Genomic DNA, 17,062 nt, shown 5'->3' on the forward strand with positions numbered 1-17,062 from the left:
TATATAATTGTTTAATACAATTTTTATATAGCTTATAATTTTTCATATTTTACAATAAAATGGTTTAAGAATAAATGTTCCTGTTCATGATGCAAATAAATTATTACTTATTAGAAATTAAAGTCATCCTGCAAGCAGGGCAAACTCACTGATAGTTCGTTGTACAGTTTGTAAGGTATTTTATGGTACTTTCAGATAATGACTTATTGTAAGCAGCCTATATAGACTTATTTTTTTTTTAAAGATTTTATTTATTCATGAGAGACACAGAGAGAGAGAGGCAGAGACATAGGCAGAGGGAGAAGCAGGCTCCCTGCAGGAGCTCGATGCAGGACTCGATCTCCTAACTCTGGGATCACACCTTAAGCCAAAGGCAGACGCTCAACCGCTGAGCCACCCAGGCATCCCAGCCTATATAGACTTAAACTGGAATATTACTTTTAATATATTAATGTTTTTAGTATTGTTACAAAACCTAATTATATAAAATCAAGGCATATGTTAATTTCAGTTTTGGAATTTCCATTTGGTTCATTTTAATGGTTTATTTTTCTACTGAGATTTATCGTCTTTTCACTAATTACAGTGGATTTTTTTTTTTTTATGTCTTTGAGCAGAGTTATAACTGCTCTTTGAAAAATCCTTGTCTGCTAATTTCAGTATCTGGGTCATCTCAGAGGCGGTCCCTATTAACTGTCATTTCTCTTGAGGATAGGTCATGCTTTTCTTTCTTTCTTGTGTTGAGTAATTTTTATTATATTCTGGGCATTGTGAATGTTATATTATGGAAATGCTGGATTCTGTTATATTTATCTAAATACTATTGTTGGTAGGGATGAGGTGGGTGTTGCTTTAAGCAGATAGTTCATTTGGTTGGCCTCAGATTGTAAACTCTTGTCTCTAGGGTAACAGCTCAAATCTTTGTTTAATTCTTTTATCTTTAGCCCACTTGGAGTCTGCCCTGTGCATGTATATAGTTCAGGGCTCAGCCAGATGTGTGTGTAGGCTCTATATGCAGTATTGGGACTCCTCTCGTTGACTCTCTCCAATTTTGAGTCACTCTTCATTTTTTAGCACCTATGGTTGACCCAGACACTGAGCTCTAGCTCTTTAGGTCAGGCTGACTGTGTTTTCTATCTGAATGTTAGTTCCCCTGCATGGTGCAGAGTGGGGCCTCAGGTTTGAAATTATTAAAAAAAATAAATAAAACAGAACAAAACCTGACCCCATGCTGTCACCTTATTCCAAGTATCAGCCTCCTTCCAGAATCTTCTTGTTTTTGTTTACTTTCCAATGCCTTTCAATAGGGATTTTCTTTTTTTAATATTGTCCAAAGTTTAGACTTTTATTATATGCAGATTAGTCTGATAGGAGTCTATTTAGCCTTTATAGAAGTGACCTGAATGTTTATTCAGTCACCTGAATAATAATAGAAATTTCTTCTATGGATGAATAAGATAATGATATAGAAAAACACATTGTTGTACTAACAGGTTATTTTTTAACAGAGAAAAACCTCTCGATTGTGTATTTCTAACCTCAAGAAAGTATATATAATCACATATATAATCACAAATAGAATATAAAGATAAGAAAAGTAATAAAGGAAAAACATGTTTTTTAAAAAGGAAAATATATTTGAACTATTTGGGAATAAAATATCTGAACCTCTTTTTATATTATTTTAGGAATAAATCTAATGAAGCTGATGACTGCCAAAGAGAACTTAGAAAACTGAAGTTTGAATCCGTTATTTCTGAGTCACGGTACACACTGCAAATTTTTAAATTAGTAATTTCAGTCATTGAATTTGAAACTACTTTATCATTTTATTGACATGTACTTAGTTTTTCTTATTGTATTAGTCACATGTATAATACCTAATTCAAGTTTATAATATCTTAAAGTTGTTCATTGATCTTGCCTCTGCCTAAATAGGGAAGTTTTAATATCACAGAACTACCCATTTTCATAGTATTAAAAGATTTTTTTTTAAGTTACAGTTATAGTCTTCAGTTTCAAATGAGACTTTCATGTATCTTTAATAAGCATAAAAAATAGTGTCTAATGTGTATTGGTGTTTTTTTTTTATCGTGTTCATTTTAGGCATACCAGATTGCTTAAAGAGAAAGAGGATTCTTTAATGGCTTGTCAACAAATATATAAAACTTTACAGGAAGAACTGACTGCAAAAGAAAGGCAAGAAGAAGACGTAAAAAGAAGAATTAACCTTGCAGAAAATGAACTACAGATAACCAAAACTCTTCTGAGTCAGACAAAGGAAGAGGTTGCAACACTAAAAAGTGAAAGGTGCAGTCCACAATAATTTCTTCCAAAAATATTTTAAGTCAGTATTCCATCTATATTTGAAATATCAAGGTCTTACATATATTAATGACAGTGAAATTACGGCATTAAAGATGTATTTCACAGGAAAGGTCATCGCATCCCAACACCTAACCTGACGTTGATTAAACTGAAACCCAAGTTGGTTAAATGGCATGCTTAGAGTCACATAGTCAGAGGTGGAATCCACTTTGCATTTGGTGTTAGATTTTTATTGAAAAGTATCAAAGAGACCTTGTGTGATCTTATACTACTGAATTTCAGCTGGGCCAATAATTGGTGGATTCTATCATTTTCCAACAGAAAAACATCTTTTTGCATCACTTTTTCCTTTTATTAGCTCCTACTCTTCTTCTTTGTTATTTATCAACACCTCTTATTGAGGTCTCTTCATAAAGATACCTCTGGCATTCAGGTAGTAAAGGGAAACTAAAAAGCTTGTTCATTTAGCCTTCCTGGATACTGTTGCTCAGTTAATTTGTCTTTAAATTAATCTTATTTGTACCCTGCTTGCTTTCTTTTTGTTTTCACGTGCTTGGCATGTCTTTATCCATTCTTTTTGATGTTTTTGATGTTTTTATGTTTTTTTTTTATGCTTTAAATGCATACCTGATATATAACACACATTTTGGGCTTTTATTAATTTTTATCAAATGTAGGAGTCTTTAATGGGAGATGTTATCCCATTTACATTTATTGATATAACTATTACATTCCAGAAGAACACAAGTTCCACAAGGGCAAGAATTTTTGTCTTCTAATATTCTCTCTGCACAGAAGGCAAAATTGGCTATTTGGTTTTCATTCTTCCTATGATTTTTTTAGTTTGTTTTTTATTTTGTTCATTTTATGAGTTATAAGAAAGATTTGTGTTTTTTTTTGTTTTTTTTATTGTTTTTTTTTTTTTTTATGATAGTCACACAGAGAGAGAGAGAGAGAGGGAGGCAGAGACATAGGCAGAGGGAGAAGCAGGCTCCATGCACTGGGAGCCCGACGTGGGACTCGATCCCGGGTCTCCAGGATCGCGCCCTGGGCCAAAGGCAGGCGCTAAACCGCTGCGCCACCCAGGGATCCCCGAGTTATAAGAAAGATTTGTAATCTTTCTTTAGTTCTTTACAAGGGCAGCTATTTGCTCCCAGAGGAAAAGGGTAGCAAGCAGCTTAGAATTAAGTTAATCGTCTTAGAACTTTCTCATCAACTCTTTGGCCTGGGTTATATCTGTCTCTGCTCCAGGCTAGAAGTCCTGTCCAGTTCACAGGAAAACAAGTCTTATCTCTGGTCCATCCTGAGATAAGATGAACAGCTGCAGTGCTGATTGCCACCCACCATTTCTTCCTGACTCAGCCATACCAATAACCTGCCTCTTGCAAAGATAGTTTACCTTGTAGTTACACGAATCTTCATTCCACCCCACCACCTCTGCCCTTTCACAATTACGTATTCACCCCATAGCATATTATAAGCAGCTATTTCATAAGCAGGAAGTTTGTAAGAGCCAGGCTTACTGATAACAATAAGGAATGGCAGCTAAAATATTGGTTATGCATAAGAAGACAGAAAAACTATAAATCCAAGCAAAAACTTGAAAAACATTGCAATTTGACCTGGTATGCCATAGAGACAGCCCTACACACATCAGTAACTTTGAGTGTTCTTATATTTAAGAATATAAGAGTGTTATAACGCGGGCTAATAACTGATGGCCATCATGAGGACCCCGGGTGAGAAAAATAAAAATTTATTTTTATTTATACTCCATATAAAAAGTACAGAATCATACATCCTAGGATTCCATGAAATAAATAATTTTTTAATCTTCTGCTTACAACTTTGGTTATCTGAGAAATTTTCTTATGTTCCTGTATTATCTAGAATACCTCACTTCTAATGATGTCAGATTGATCAGATTTAACTGATTATCCAATGAATTCCATATTCTTTATAGTGGTCATTGAAAAGATCCTGTCTTTGCTCAAACATTTCTGGAATTCTCTTTTGAGGATTGACTTAAGTGCATATGTTTAAGAATATTCTCTGTATGATGAATCTTTGCCCTTTAGGAATGAATTTGATTTTTAAAATAATCTCAGTGGGTTCAGGGAAAGCAAATCCAGTGAATATACTAGAAAGTCAATCTGGGACATACCATGGGGGATCAAAAGTAAATTTTATTTTTTTCTATGCTTAATAAGTTATCTCTTGCTGCAATTGGAAGAAGGCAGTCTTATGAGTCTTTTGAGGATTGTGGCATCATTAGAATAAATATAGAACTTCTTGGAGGATTATTTTGAAATACACACTCACCTGAATGTATATATTTTGCCATGTTTTAAAGACATTTAGTATGGTCTAATCTTGCCTTCTGTTATAAGTGTTGAATGAGAAGGATAATTTCTTTAAGTTTTCTGAGAGTAGAGACATCACTGAACCATTCACCTTACCTTCTTCTTCCCCCCTTTTTTCTTTCTTATCCTGTTTCCTTCTTTGTTCCTTATACTTCAGTCTATCCAAAAGCAGGCATGGTGTTAAACTTAGTCATTTGGTGATGCTAAGTTTACTGCCTGCACATAACCAAAGAAAAAAAAAAGTGCTTATGGACCAATAAATTATCATTCTATCAAGGGATTACTCCTAGACATAAGCATTGTCCTTTTCCTTTGGCCTAGGCCACCTTCAAATTGTATCTGCCCTGTCCTCTATTGTATCCTCAGAGTCTAGCACATATCCACTCAATAAATATTTGTTGAGTGAAGGAATGCCTTGCTCTGAATAGTTCACTCAGTCAACAACTGTTTGTTGAACAATTTACTATATGCCAGGTGCTACGTACCCTGGGGATATAATGGTGAAGCTGAAACATCCTTGTCCTCAAGAAGCTTAAGTTCTAATGAGACTGTAGAAAAGAAAAAGAAAAAGTGAAGAGCTAACAAGAATAATTATAGATTGTGATAATGGATATAAGATAAGTAAAAGGGTATTGTAGCGGAGACTGATAGAAAGGGGGCCTGATTTGGAAAGAACAGTCATAAAAGTGACCTCCAAGATGATACATAAAGGAAGACAAGGAAAAGTTACCAGGCCATAAGCCAGGAAGAGCTTGGTACGTAAAGAGCAAGCTTGGTGAGCTCTCAGAAATGGCAGTAACTGGGGGCCTAGCAGCTGTGAGTCAGGTGGGCGAGGACCGAATCATGCACGCTCTCCCAGGCCTTTAGGGATGTGGGTATTATTTACAGTGCAATGAAAGGAAACCACTGAAAGGATTTAAACAGAGGAGTGACACTGTGGAAAGATCATGCTGATGCTGAATGGAGAAGGTATGGCAATGGGCAGTGGGAGCAACTCAGGTCAGTTACTGTTTTGCTATTAATGAAAGGACTTTATGAATGGTTAAGCCTAATAGACATGAGAAAAATGAAAATCTTCAGTTCCCACCACTTACCAGCTCTTGCTGGGTTATTTAAATGTCTGGACTAAGCGGACAGTGGCAAAACAGCCCGGGTTTATTTACTCCATGTTGAGCCAAAACAGATACATGAAAGCCAGGTTAGGGGTGTTTGGGTGGCTCAGTCGGTTAAGCATTTGACTCTTGATTTTGGCTCAGGGCACAATCTCCGGGTCATGATCTCAGGGTCCTGGGGTGGAGCCTCACACTGCATTGGCTCCACACTCAGCAGAGAGTCTTCTCTCCCTCTCCCTCAGCCCCTTCCCCCACATACACACTCTCTCTCATAAATAAATAAAATCTTAAAAAAAAAAAAAAAAGAAGAAGAAAGCCAAGTTGAAAGGATATCTCAAAGAAAAATAAGCCTTTGATGCTTCTGTCCAAACCTACCTTGAAACTTTGTCTTCTTTGACTGCCAGGGCAACCTGTTAACCTGCCCCCTTTCTGTCTTTGGTTCTTTTCCATTCCCTCCTGACAGCAAACAGTCCTTAAGGTTCATGCATGAACTTGGTTTTCCTCTCTCCGCTGTCTTCCCTTTAGTAGTAAACTGTCCCTCAGCTGAGCAAGTTTTCCCATAAAACTTTGCTTGGAAGTGCCAGTGGGACCTCTAAATAGAGGTGTCCCTAAGCAGTTGGAGATGTGAGGAGTCCCTCCAAAGAGGAAGTGAGGCTCAGCAAAAACTTTGAAAATAGAAATACTAGTAACACTCAGAGATTCTTGTTCAGTAGTGCTGAGTGGTGCCTGGAAATCTGCTGCATCCCAAACCACCATCACGGGACTTGCCATCAACCAGGCTGCCTGCCACAGGTGCTCTCCAAAGGCCAAGGCCCGGGTTGCTCCCAGTGTCGGTGTATACTTCCAGAAACTCAGTCTCACATACATGCCACCCCTCGCTCACCTCTCCTGATATCAGAACCCCTGCCAAAGCTCCAGTGGGACCATTATGGAAAAGGTGCAATGTAGAAGCTCTGTAGCTTTAGAAGAGGAGAAAAGGAAAATGTAAAAAGCCAAAACTGACCCTAGGAAAGAAATCTGATAGAACTGAATTTGGGGCAGGAAAGGAGTTGGTGACTAGGAAAATAACTAGTTGATGTATTAGGACAAATCTACTTAATTATGCGTTGCTTTCTCCCCACACGCAGCTGAGAAGGCTCTGCTAGGAGAAGAGGTTCCACCAGAAGGAAGAAAAGTAGGTTCCTCAAAATCACAGATGCTGGGGTAGAAGTCTGGCCAGCTTGGGCACAGACACTCTGAGGCTGGAGAGAGAGAGGTCCCCTTTGTGCATGAGGAAGGATGCAGCAAGGCACGGCGGACAGCACCAGAGAAAAGGGCAGCTGTGCTCTCAATTCTGCGCAGAGAGCTCTCTGCTCTCATGCTTCTGGGCCATCAGGTCTCATCGGTCAGAGCCAGAACTCTGCCCAGGACTGTGAATTTGTGACAGCGCTTCAGGCCTGTAGGGGATTAAATAGGGTTCTGTGGGCTGGCCTGCAGGCCTAACTCCATTTTTATAGAAAATTATTTCTATGGTAAAGTGTGTTTGGAATTCCCTATAACCAACTGACAAATAACGTTTTATAAGGACATATGTGTTTAAGCTTGGAGACTGCCCACATAATAACACTTGGAGAAATTTATGCACTAACATGTGGGCTACAGCCATACGGCTGAAACACGCAGCTGTCTGTACCGGCTCTCAGACCCCATGCAGTCCCAGGAGCTGTATTCACTCCCTCTTGGTAAATTCCAAGGAGAAATATAGGAAAATACTTATTTGATTGACTTGCCAACAACAGGGTGGGATTAGCGAAGAGCATTGTTGGAGGAAAAGCTTAGTTGTAACCAAAGTTAGGTGCAGGTTGCTTATGTGTAATTTCTTCTGTGGAATAAATAATTTATGTCTGTATCTCCTTGTCTGTCTAACTCTTTATCTATTTTATTTATTTAAAATAATTTTTTATTGCAGTTCAATTTGCCAACATACAGCATAACACCCAGTGCTCATCCCGTCAAGTGTCCCCCTCAGTGCCCGTCACCCAGTCACCCCCACCCCCCGCCCACCTCCCTATCCACCACCCCTTGTTCGTTTTAGGGGTCTCTCATGTTCTGTCTCCCTCTCTGATATTTCCCACTCATTTTCTCTCCTTTCCCCTTTATTCCCTTTCACTATTTTTTATATTCCCCAAATGAATGAGACCATATGTTTGTCCTTCTCCGATTGACTTCCTGCACTCAGCATCATGCCCTCCAGTTCCATCCACGTTGTCTTTATCTATTTTAAATGAAGTTTACCTAAGTGCTCCCCGTCCCTCCAGAAGGGTATCTTTTAAGCTGTAGGGAAGGATTTTATTCCCCCCAACACACAACATCACCTTAACTTCTTTTCAGTTCCCATGTTCTTTCTTTCCTCTTTTTGTCTTTGGTTTCTGTTCGTTTGTTTTTAATTGAAAACTAGAAACCATCACCCCAGAAGAATATATACAAAATCTAGGAAGTTTTTTTCAGGAGTTGCAGGGAGTTCCCTGCTTTTCTATATACGTCATGACCCCATAATTAAACACGAATGCTTGCTCATGCTCGCTCTCTCCCCTCTCTCCCTGCCCCCCCACCCCACCTCCCTCTTTCCGCTCTCAAACTTTCTCACACACAATCCATAGGCTTCACAGTTGTGGGGAGGGAGCTCTCTGAGCGCCTCGGGGATCATGTCCTGTGTGAGATGTACCTATGAGGCCCTCAGTGGAAGGAGTAAGGGACCTGAAAACCCACCCGGACTCCGCTGTCCTAGCCACTTGCCACAGAGGAAGAAGCTTGTTTTCTAGCGTTAAGCAGGCCATTCCCTTCTCCCCTTACCAAGCCTTCCGCTGAGGTCTGCCCCCAAGCAGAGGGAATATTGTTTGCCAATGTACCTACCCAGGGGGGAAGTCAGTTCCAAATTTGCTCGAAGGCACTGGCCAGCCGAGCTGGCGCCTTCGCCTTCACCTGTCAAGCAGGTCGTTTTCCACATAAGGAAAGAGGTTAAGCAAGGCTCCGAGGGTCACATGATTGGCAAAGACAGAAATCCAGCTCTGCTGGTGTGTGACCTCATTACCCATGGTCCTCCCACCACAGTCTGCCTTGAAGGGCTGTTGTGTCAACTCTTCTCCGTGTGACTCCTTTCTCAACCATATTGTAACACTGAGCCTTCAGGGGACTCCCAGCCCTGTAGAAAGCAGGGGACCCAGAGCGCTCCCTTTGTGTCTCCTCTCCCCCTTCCCTCTCTCTCTCACCCCACCCCTCTACTATTTTGGGATTCTTTCATTCACTCAGTAAATATAAGATGGTGACTTTTGTCTTCTGTTCTCTAGCGTCTTGGCAAAATCAGAAGTGGAGCTATATCTTCAGAATGAAAACAGAATAATAACATTTCACAACACATTGGAGAAGAAGAGAAGCTTAGCGTTAAGTTCCTTTAATGAGGCTTGTCATATTTTCTTGAAGGTTAAAAAGATGAGGAGTTTAGACTGAAAAAGGATTCAGAAGAGTGTATAAAGGGTCTGTTACCTCATGGTACTGTGACTTAGTATAAAAAAAAAGCTGACTTTAGAATTAGGCAAATTGTTTTGTTTTGTTTTGTTTTGTTTTGTTTTGTTTTGGCAAATAGGTTTAAATCTCAACTTGACCAGTATCAAGTTTGGACAACTTTAGCCACCTTCAGGCTCATTTTCCATATCTGTAAGATGGGGATAGTAATAACAGCTATCTTCTCATGAAGGCTATTCTAAAAATAAAAAAATTAAAAAAAAAAAAGCATCTAGCATCGTACCTGGTAGGTTGTAAATGCTCGGAAAATGCATTCCCTCTCTTTGATCTTTTCTCAGGTTGCTAACCCCTTAAGGCATCATATCTTATCAATGTGTATACCCTGCACTGGTGATGTAGCTATTTATTATTTTTTATTTTTTTTTTTTAAGATTTTATTTATTTATTCATGATAGTCACACAGAGAGAGACAGAGAGGCAGAGACACAGGCAGAGGGAGAAGCAGGCTCCATGCACCGGGAGCCCGATGTGGGATTCGATCCCAGGTCTCCAGGATCGCGCCCTGGGCCAAAGGCAGGCGCCAAACCGCTGCGCCACCCAGGGATCCCTGTAGCTATTTATGAAATGTCTATTGAATTCAATGTTACCTGCTTTACTCTTCAAGTTGTAAATATTAGTCTGTGGGATGATTTAATTTGGACGCTATCCTATTAGTTGAGAGCATTGTGAAACAAAATGTTTTAAGTAACATCATTCTAAAATAACAAACCTTATGTTTTTTTTTCCCCCAAGACTCACCTCTTTCTCTGATTTCCTATCTATCAACAGCTCTCAGAACAAGAGACTTGCCAAACTTCTTATGATACCACAGACTGAACTGCTTTTCACTAAGGCAGGAGTTGTGGCAAAATCAAAATTATGTCTTTGATTGACAATGTGAAGACATCTCTAAGAGAACAACTTGTGAAATAGAATTTAAAGCTGTCGTTTGGCATTACGGTTTGACATTTGTTTGCAGTTACATTTTTAACCACAATTAAGGGAATCTAGATTTTTGCATGTATATAAGAAAGTAGATTCTCATTTTCTTTGGGGTCTAAGAATTTAAAAGTTAAAATTTTAAAAATAAATACTCTTAATTGCGAGAGATCCTAATTTGCCTATTGTGCCAACTCCAGAAATGTTATTTTTAAACAGTATTTCATGAAATTTCAGGGTAGAGTGCTGCAGATAGCCACACCTCCCTCTCAAATATAAAAGGAAAGGCAGCATAACACTGCAGAGAGCTCAAGGCTGATATGCATGCGCCTGAGCCAGCATTGCCTCATGAATTGTGTCACTTTAGATGATTCAGGATATTGTTTCTTCTAAAATGTAGGCAATTGCATTAGTGTATTACCAAAAAATGGCAAGAAAGAACCACTGTATCGCCAGAAATTAAAACAGTGCCTGACACACAATAGGCATTCAGTAAATATTTGCTGACTAGATGGATGTATGGATGAGAATTGATTTAATCCTAATGAAACCACTGATTGCATGACGTAAGACTCAAAATCTCTCAGTATTTCTCGCAGGTCCAGGGATCTAATGACTTGTCCAAAGTCAGAGGCGAGACTACAATCCAAACTCCTGGATGCTAGTGATAATCTTCTTTATTAGATTCTTAGTAAAATCCCAATTTAGGACCTAAGTCTGTGTTGTTTCCTGTAACTCTAAGGCATCTTATCTCTAGTACTGGTTCTGAAGAGGAAATTAGAGGTCTGTATGATATTAAAAATGGCTACACATTTTCAGCTTTTTATAACAAGGAACATTCCATTCAGCATGCATGGAATATGCATCTAACAATGTTTTATTTCTTATCATTCCTCTCTATTTCTAGCAAAAAGCCTTATAAGAGTCAAAATTGATCCTTTTCAGTTTCTTTTAACACAAGTTTTTTGTTAATCATCAGTGTCTTACAGTGGTTTTGTATTCCTGAACAATGTGTAAGCTCTCCCTTGGGTATAGTATATAAGTGAGATTTTTATTTTTGGAATCAGGATTATCTTTTCCACACATACAATCATGTCTGTTTACATTACTCAATGCCCATTTCATGCTAATCAAGGGCAGCAAGTAATTGTACAATCACATCTCATTATTCTTTCTGCCGTGTCCCACTAAAGAATCGTACAAGGGTTCTTGGAGTCTGGATCAGAGGCTCAGCAGGAATCAAGAGATCTGAAAGTCCTCCACATTTCTACAGCCATAAATATCAAGCCAACTTACCACTGCAGACTTTCAGTCCTTAATTTTTAAGAGTTCATTCAAAACACCTTATGCTTTGTGGAAATGTCATAGGGAACTTCATAACTCTTTACAAATTCAGTGAATTGTTATCACTTCATTAACATCGTTTAAACCTTGACCTACTACATTTTAGCTTTTATAATCTACTAGACTTTCAGTTTTTGTTCTAAAAGAAAACATATAACAGCAGTGGTGTTTTGTACTTGGTCCATCAGAGGAATGTATATGGAATGGATTCTACTTTTGGTAGTCTGGTAGTATACTAGTGGCAACAAAATTATATCTGTCTCGGGCAGCCCCAGTGGCCCAGCGGTTTAGCGCCACCTTTGGCACAGGGTGTGATCCTGAAGACCCGGGATCGAGTTCTGAGTGGGGCTCCCTGCAGGGAGCCTGCTTCTCCCTCTGTCTGTATCTCTGCCTCTCTCTCTCTCTCTCTGTGTGTCTTTCATGAATAAATAAATAAAATCTTATATATATATATATGTATATATATATATACTTTATATATATATATGAAAAGGACACAACAGATGAGACAAATAGGAAACAAAATGATAGATTTAAGGTTTACCATATCAATAACTCAATTAAATGTAAAGTGTCTAAACATTCTGATTTAAAGGCAAAGATGATCAGGTTATATAAAAAAAGTAAGACTCAGCTATAAACTACCTATAGGAAATTTATTTTAAATGTAATGACATAAATAATTTAAAATTAAAAGAATGAAAAAAATATACCAAGTTGGTGTTAATCAAAAGAAAGCTGAAATACTATTGATATCATATAAGGTAGATTCTGGAACAAAAAACATTACTAAGAATAAGATTCATTTCATAATGATAAGTGGATCAGGGCACTTGCGTGGCTCGGTCCATTAAACTTCTGACTCTTCATTTTAGCTTGGGTCATGATCTCAAGGTTGTGAGACTGAGCCTGATGTTAGGCTCCATGCTGGAAATGGAGTCTGCTTAAGGTTCTCTCACTGCCCCTCCCTCCCTCCTCTCTGTCTTTCTCTCTCTCTCTCTCAAAAAATGAAAATGATAAGTAGGTCAATTCATCAGGAGGGCATAATCTTGAATGTTTGTGCATCTAATAATAGAGCTTAAAAATATATGAAGTGAAAACTGATAGAACTGAAAAAAGTAGAAAAATCCACAATTATTATTAGAGATTTCACTAGCCTCTCACAATAATAGATTAAAAAATAGAAAAATCAGTAAGACTATAGAAGACTTGAACTTAGCAATCAATCAACCTAACCTAATTGGCATGTATACAACATCCCACCCAACAGCAGCAGAATTTTCCTCAAAGGCATACAGAATATTCACCAAGATAGATCTTATACTTGGTCTATGAAACAAAACCAAAGAAATTTAAAAGAAATCAAGTCATACAAAGTGTGTTCTCTGGTCACAATGTAGTTAATTTAGAAATAAATAACACAAAAGTATCTCAAAAATCCCCCAAGTATTTTTACACTCTATAACACAATTCTAAAGGAGACATAGATCAAAGAAAATATTGAAAAGGAAATTACAAAGCATTTTGAACTAAATGGAAATATCAAAATTTGTAGGATGTCACTAAAGCAAAACTTTATAGCAATAAATGTGAAAAAAGAAAAAAGGTCTCAGCTTTTACTTAAAAAACTAGAAAAAGAAGAGCAAATCCAAAGTAAGAAGAAAGTTAATAAAGATTACAGCAGAAAGCAATGACATGGAAAACAAAACCGTATAGGATATAAAAAATCAATTCCTGGGGACGCCTGGGTGGCTCAGTTGGTTAAGCATCTGCCTTCAGCTCAGGTCATGATCCTAGGATCCTGGGATTGAGCCCCACATAAGCTCCCTGCTCAGCTGGAGAGGACATGCTCACTAACATAGAAAACCCTATGGAATCTACAAAAGAAGTTGCTGGAATAAGTGAGTTTAGTAAGGTTACAAGAAAATAGATCAAAATCCAAAATCAAGTTAATTTCCATGTATTTGCAAATAATTCACATTTAAAAACGGTATTTACAAAAATAGTTCAAAACACATGAAATACCTAGGGGTGAATCTAACAAAAGATGGGCAAGACCTATACACTGAAAACTATAACTGCTCAGGGAAGTTAAAGAGGACCAAAATAAATGGAGAGTTATACAGTATTCGTGGAACAGAAGACTCAATATCTTTAAGAGAGCAATTATCTCCAAATAGATTTATAGATCCAATGTAGGGGTGCCAGGGTGGCTCAGGCAGTTAAGCATCAGACTCTTGATTTCAATTTGGGTCATGATCTCAGGGTCATGAGATCAAGCCCCAAATCGAGCTCTGTGCTCAGCACAAAGTCTACTTAAGATTCTCTCTCCCTCTCCCTCTGCCTCTTCCCCTTCCCTACCACCCACACTCAGGGGCATGCACCCTCCCTTGAGTTGGACAAAGATTTCCAAGAAATCAAGAAATCAACACCAAAAGAATGTTCCATAAAAGAAGAAAGCCCTGGGCAGCCTGGGTAGCTCAGGGGTTTACCGCCACCTTCGGCCCAGGGCGTGATCTTGGAGACCCAGGATCAAGTCCCACATCAGGCTCCCTGCATGGAGCCTGCTTCTCTCTCTGCCTCTCTCTCTCTCTCTCTCTCTGAATCTCATGAATAAATAATTAAAATCTTAAAAAAAAAAAAAAGAAGAAAGCCCTGATAAATTGGACTTCATTAAAATTAAGACTTCTGTTCTTTAAAAGACAGGGAATGAAAGACAACCTGTAGACTGGAATAATATATTTGCAAATTATGCATCTCATAAAGGACTTGTTTCTAGAATATGTAAAGAACTTTAGGAACTCCATTATATGACCATTACAACCTAATAAAAAATGAACAAAAGATTTGAACAGACATTTCACCAATGAAGATATAAAGGTGGTCAATACGTACACAAAAAAAGATGTTCAACATCATTAGTCATTAGGGAAATGCAAATCAAAGCCACAGTGAGCTACTACTGCACACTTTCAGAATGTCTACAATTAAAAAGTCTGAACATAACCAAGTGTTGATGAGAATGTGGAGAAACTGGAATTTTCATACCCTGCTGTTTGGAATGTAAAACAGTGCAATGTCTTTGGGGAAACAGTTTGGAAATTTCTTAAAAAGTTAAGCATTACCCTTACCTTGTTACTCAGACGTTTCACCCCAGGGAAGCTAATGGAATAATCCACATACAAACTTGCACAGAGGTATCCATAGCAGCTTTATTTGCAACAGCCAAAACCTATGAAACAACCTATGTGTCTATCAACAGGTGAATTGATAAAGCCATACAATGAGGTACTACTCAGCAATAAAAAGGAACTACAATCTCGGCAAGGAAAATTGTCCACCTTCAGGGTAGAGATCCTCGCAGTGGCTTCCAGGGAACTCAGAAGTGTGATGAACTCCAGGTGGTGCCAGGTGCACACCTCCCAGTGAGACAACTGTTCGGTCCACGCCCGCCTACTATCGGGCTCGGCCATTTGACTTGCTCTTGCCACTGAAATGTGAGAGAATGCACCAATTCTGAGTAGAAGCCTCAAAAGACCCAGTGTTTTGGAGACTTTTCATTTCTGTCTGTCACAAAAATAGCATTCCTGGTAAGAGCTGCTCCTTAAGCTACATCCTGGAACAAAACCTGGGGAGCAAAGCCGCAGATGACACGTACATGAGCAAAAAATAAACTCTAGTACTTTAAGCCTCTGAGATTACAGATACGTTAAGTTTGAGACGTCTCTGAAATATAAAAGTAGAGCACTCAGATGGTGAGCTGGACTCATGAGTCAGACACTCAGAGAATAGATTTGAGCAAGAGATAAAAATTTGGGAGTTGTCAGCGTCTAGATTGCATTTCAAGCATAGGAGCGGATAAGATCACCTAGAGGAAGGGTAGGAAGGAAAAAGTGCTGAGGAACACTAATGTTGAAATAACAAGTACAGGAAGATGAGTCTGCAAGGGAGACAGGAATGGCCAAATATCTGGAGGAAAGCCACAAACGAGGTTTTTAATGTAATCCCACTTTTGCTTGTCCTCATTCTTTGTTTCTTCTGTTTCATTTCCTTTCCTCCAGCTTAGAGACGGCTAAGCAAGCTCAGAACCTGCTGGGTGCACCTCCCACTCCGAAAGGCAAATCTTCCTTTTCCTTTATGGATCTTGAGCACCATTTGGACAGGGATCCTGCCTTCCTGATTCACCTTTGTCCCTTCAGGGCCCAGTGACCCTGCCGTGTCCCTAGTGGGCATAACTGGCAGCTAACTCCGCCCCGCTGGTCACCAGGCTGGTCTTTCACCTTCATCTTTTTCCCTTTGATTCCTTTTCCTCCACATGCATGTGCTCAGGCTTTTACCACTAATTATTTTTCACATGAATATTGGCTAGACCATAGAAGGTGAACATAGGTATGAAGCGTAAGGAAGCACAGTACGATGAACACCTGTGTGCAACCGCTCAGTTGAGGAGAAAGAACCTTATACCTTAGCTTACAAGTCCCTTTGCGCTTCTCCCCAGGTCCACCCCAGTGCCTCCTGCGCACACGAAGCCATCAACCCGCATTTTGCGGTTCTCACAAACTAGGGAGAGAAGGGGACTTTCTCCCATGGATAAAGAGTGTCTGTAAAAACCTGCAGATAATACCTGATGTTTCTTTGCTTTATGATTTTACCAAGTATGCTTGCATTCCTTAAAAAAAAAGAGTCTGCATAGATCTTATCTTCATAGGACTAAAATCATACTGTATGTGTTACCCAGTGATTTTCTTTGTGCTCAAGATTATGTTTCTGGGACTTGTCCATTATGGTGCATGTAGTTGAAAATCATTCATTTCTTCATCTGCATCACAGTCGGAACTATACCACAACGGATTTGTCCTTTCTGTTTTACCTGTGTTCCGTAAGTTTTGATATGTAGAGATTTCATTACTGTTCGATTCTAAGTACTTTTTTTTTTTTTGATTCTAAGTACTTTTAAATCTCAATTATGATTTTTTACTTGGCCCATGACTTATTCAGAAATACACTTTTTAAATTTCCTAATACATGGAGATATTTTACGTATCTTTCGTTACAGACATTTGTTTTCTGAGAATATGGACTTTAACAGTGCTGTTCAGTAGTATAATGTGAATTAGACTATGTACATATGTAATTTAAAAAATTTTAATTGCCATATTAAAAGAGAAAAATAAACAGGTAAAATGTACCTTAATATATTTTACTTAACTCCATATATACAAATTATCATTTAAATATGTAATCATCTTTAAAAATTATCACAGATATTTTAGATTTGGGGTGTTACTAAATTTCCAAATCTGGTATGCATTTTAAAATTAGGCGCATCCTAATTTGAACCAGTTACCCTTTACTGCTTAGAAGCTACATATGGCTAGTGGCTGCCATATTGGAATATACAGGTTAATTGGACAATTGTTTGAAATTTACTTTCTG

General features: G+C 38.5%; 1 protein-coding gene across 1 annotated transcript in view; it reads left to right on the top strand.

Moving 5' to 3' along the window:
- Window positions 1–17,062, top strand: part of LEKR1 (leucine, glutamate and lysine rich 1) — a 167,192-nt gene that overhangs the window by 114,628 nt on the left and 35,502 nt on the right. The window contains exons 8-9 of the mRNA XM_041733691.1: window positions 1,689–1,766; window positions 2,107–2,310. Coding sequence (XP_041589625.1) covers window positions 1,689–1,766; window positions 2,107–2,310 — 282 coding nt within the window. The remainder of the gene's footprint in view (window positions 1–1,688; window positions 1,767–2,106; window positions 2,311–17,062) is intronic.

This window comes from Vulpes lagopus, chromosome 19 (assembly GCF_018345385.1).
Source record: "Vulpes lagopus strain Blue_001 chromosome 19, ASM1834538v1, whole genome shotgun sequence".
NCBI lineage: Eukaryota > Metazoa > Chordata > Mammalia > Carnivora > Canidae > Vulpes > Vulpes lagopus.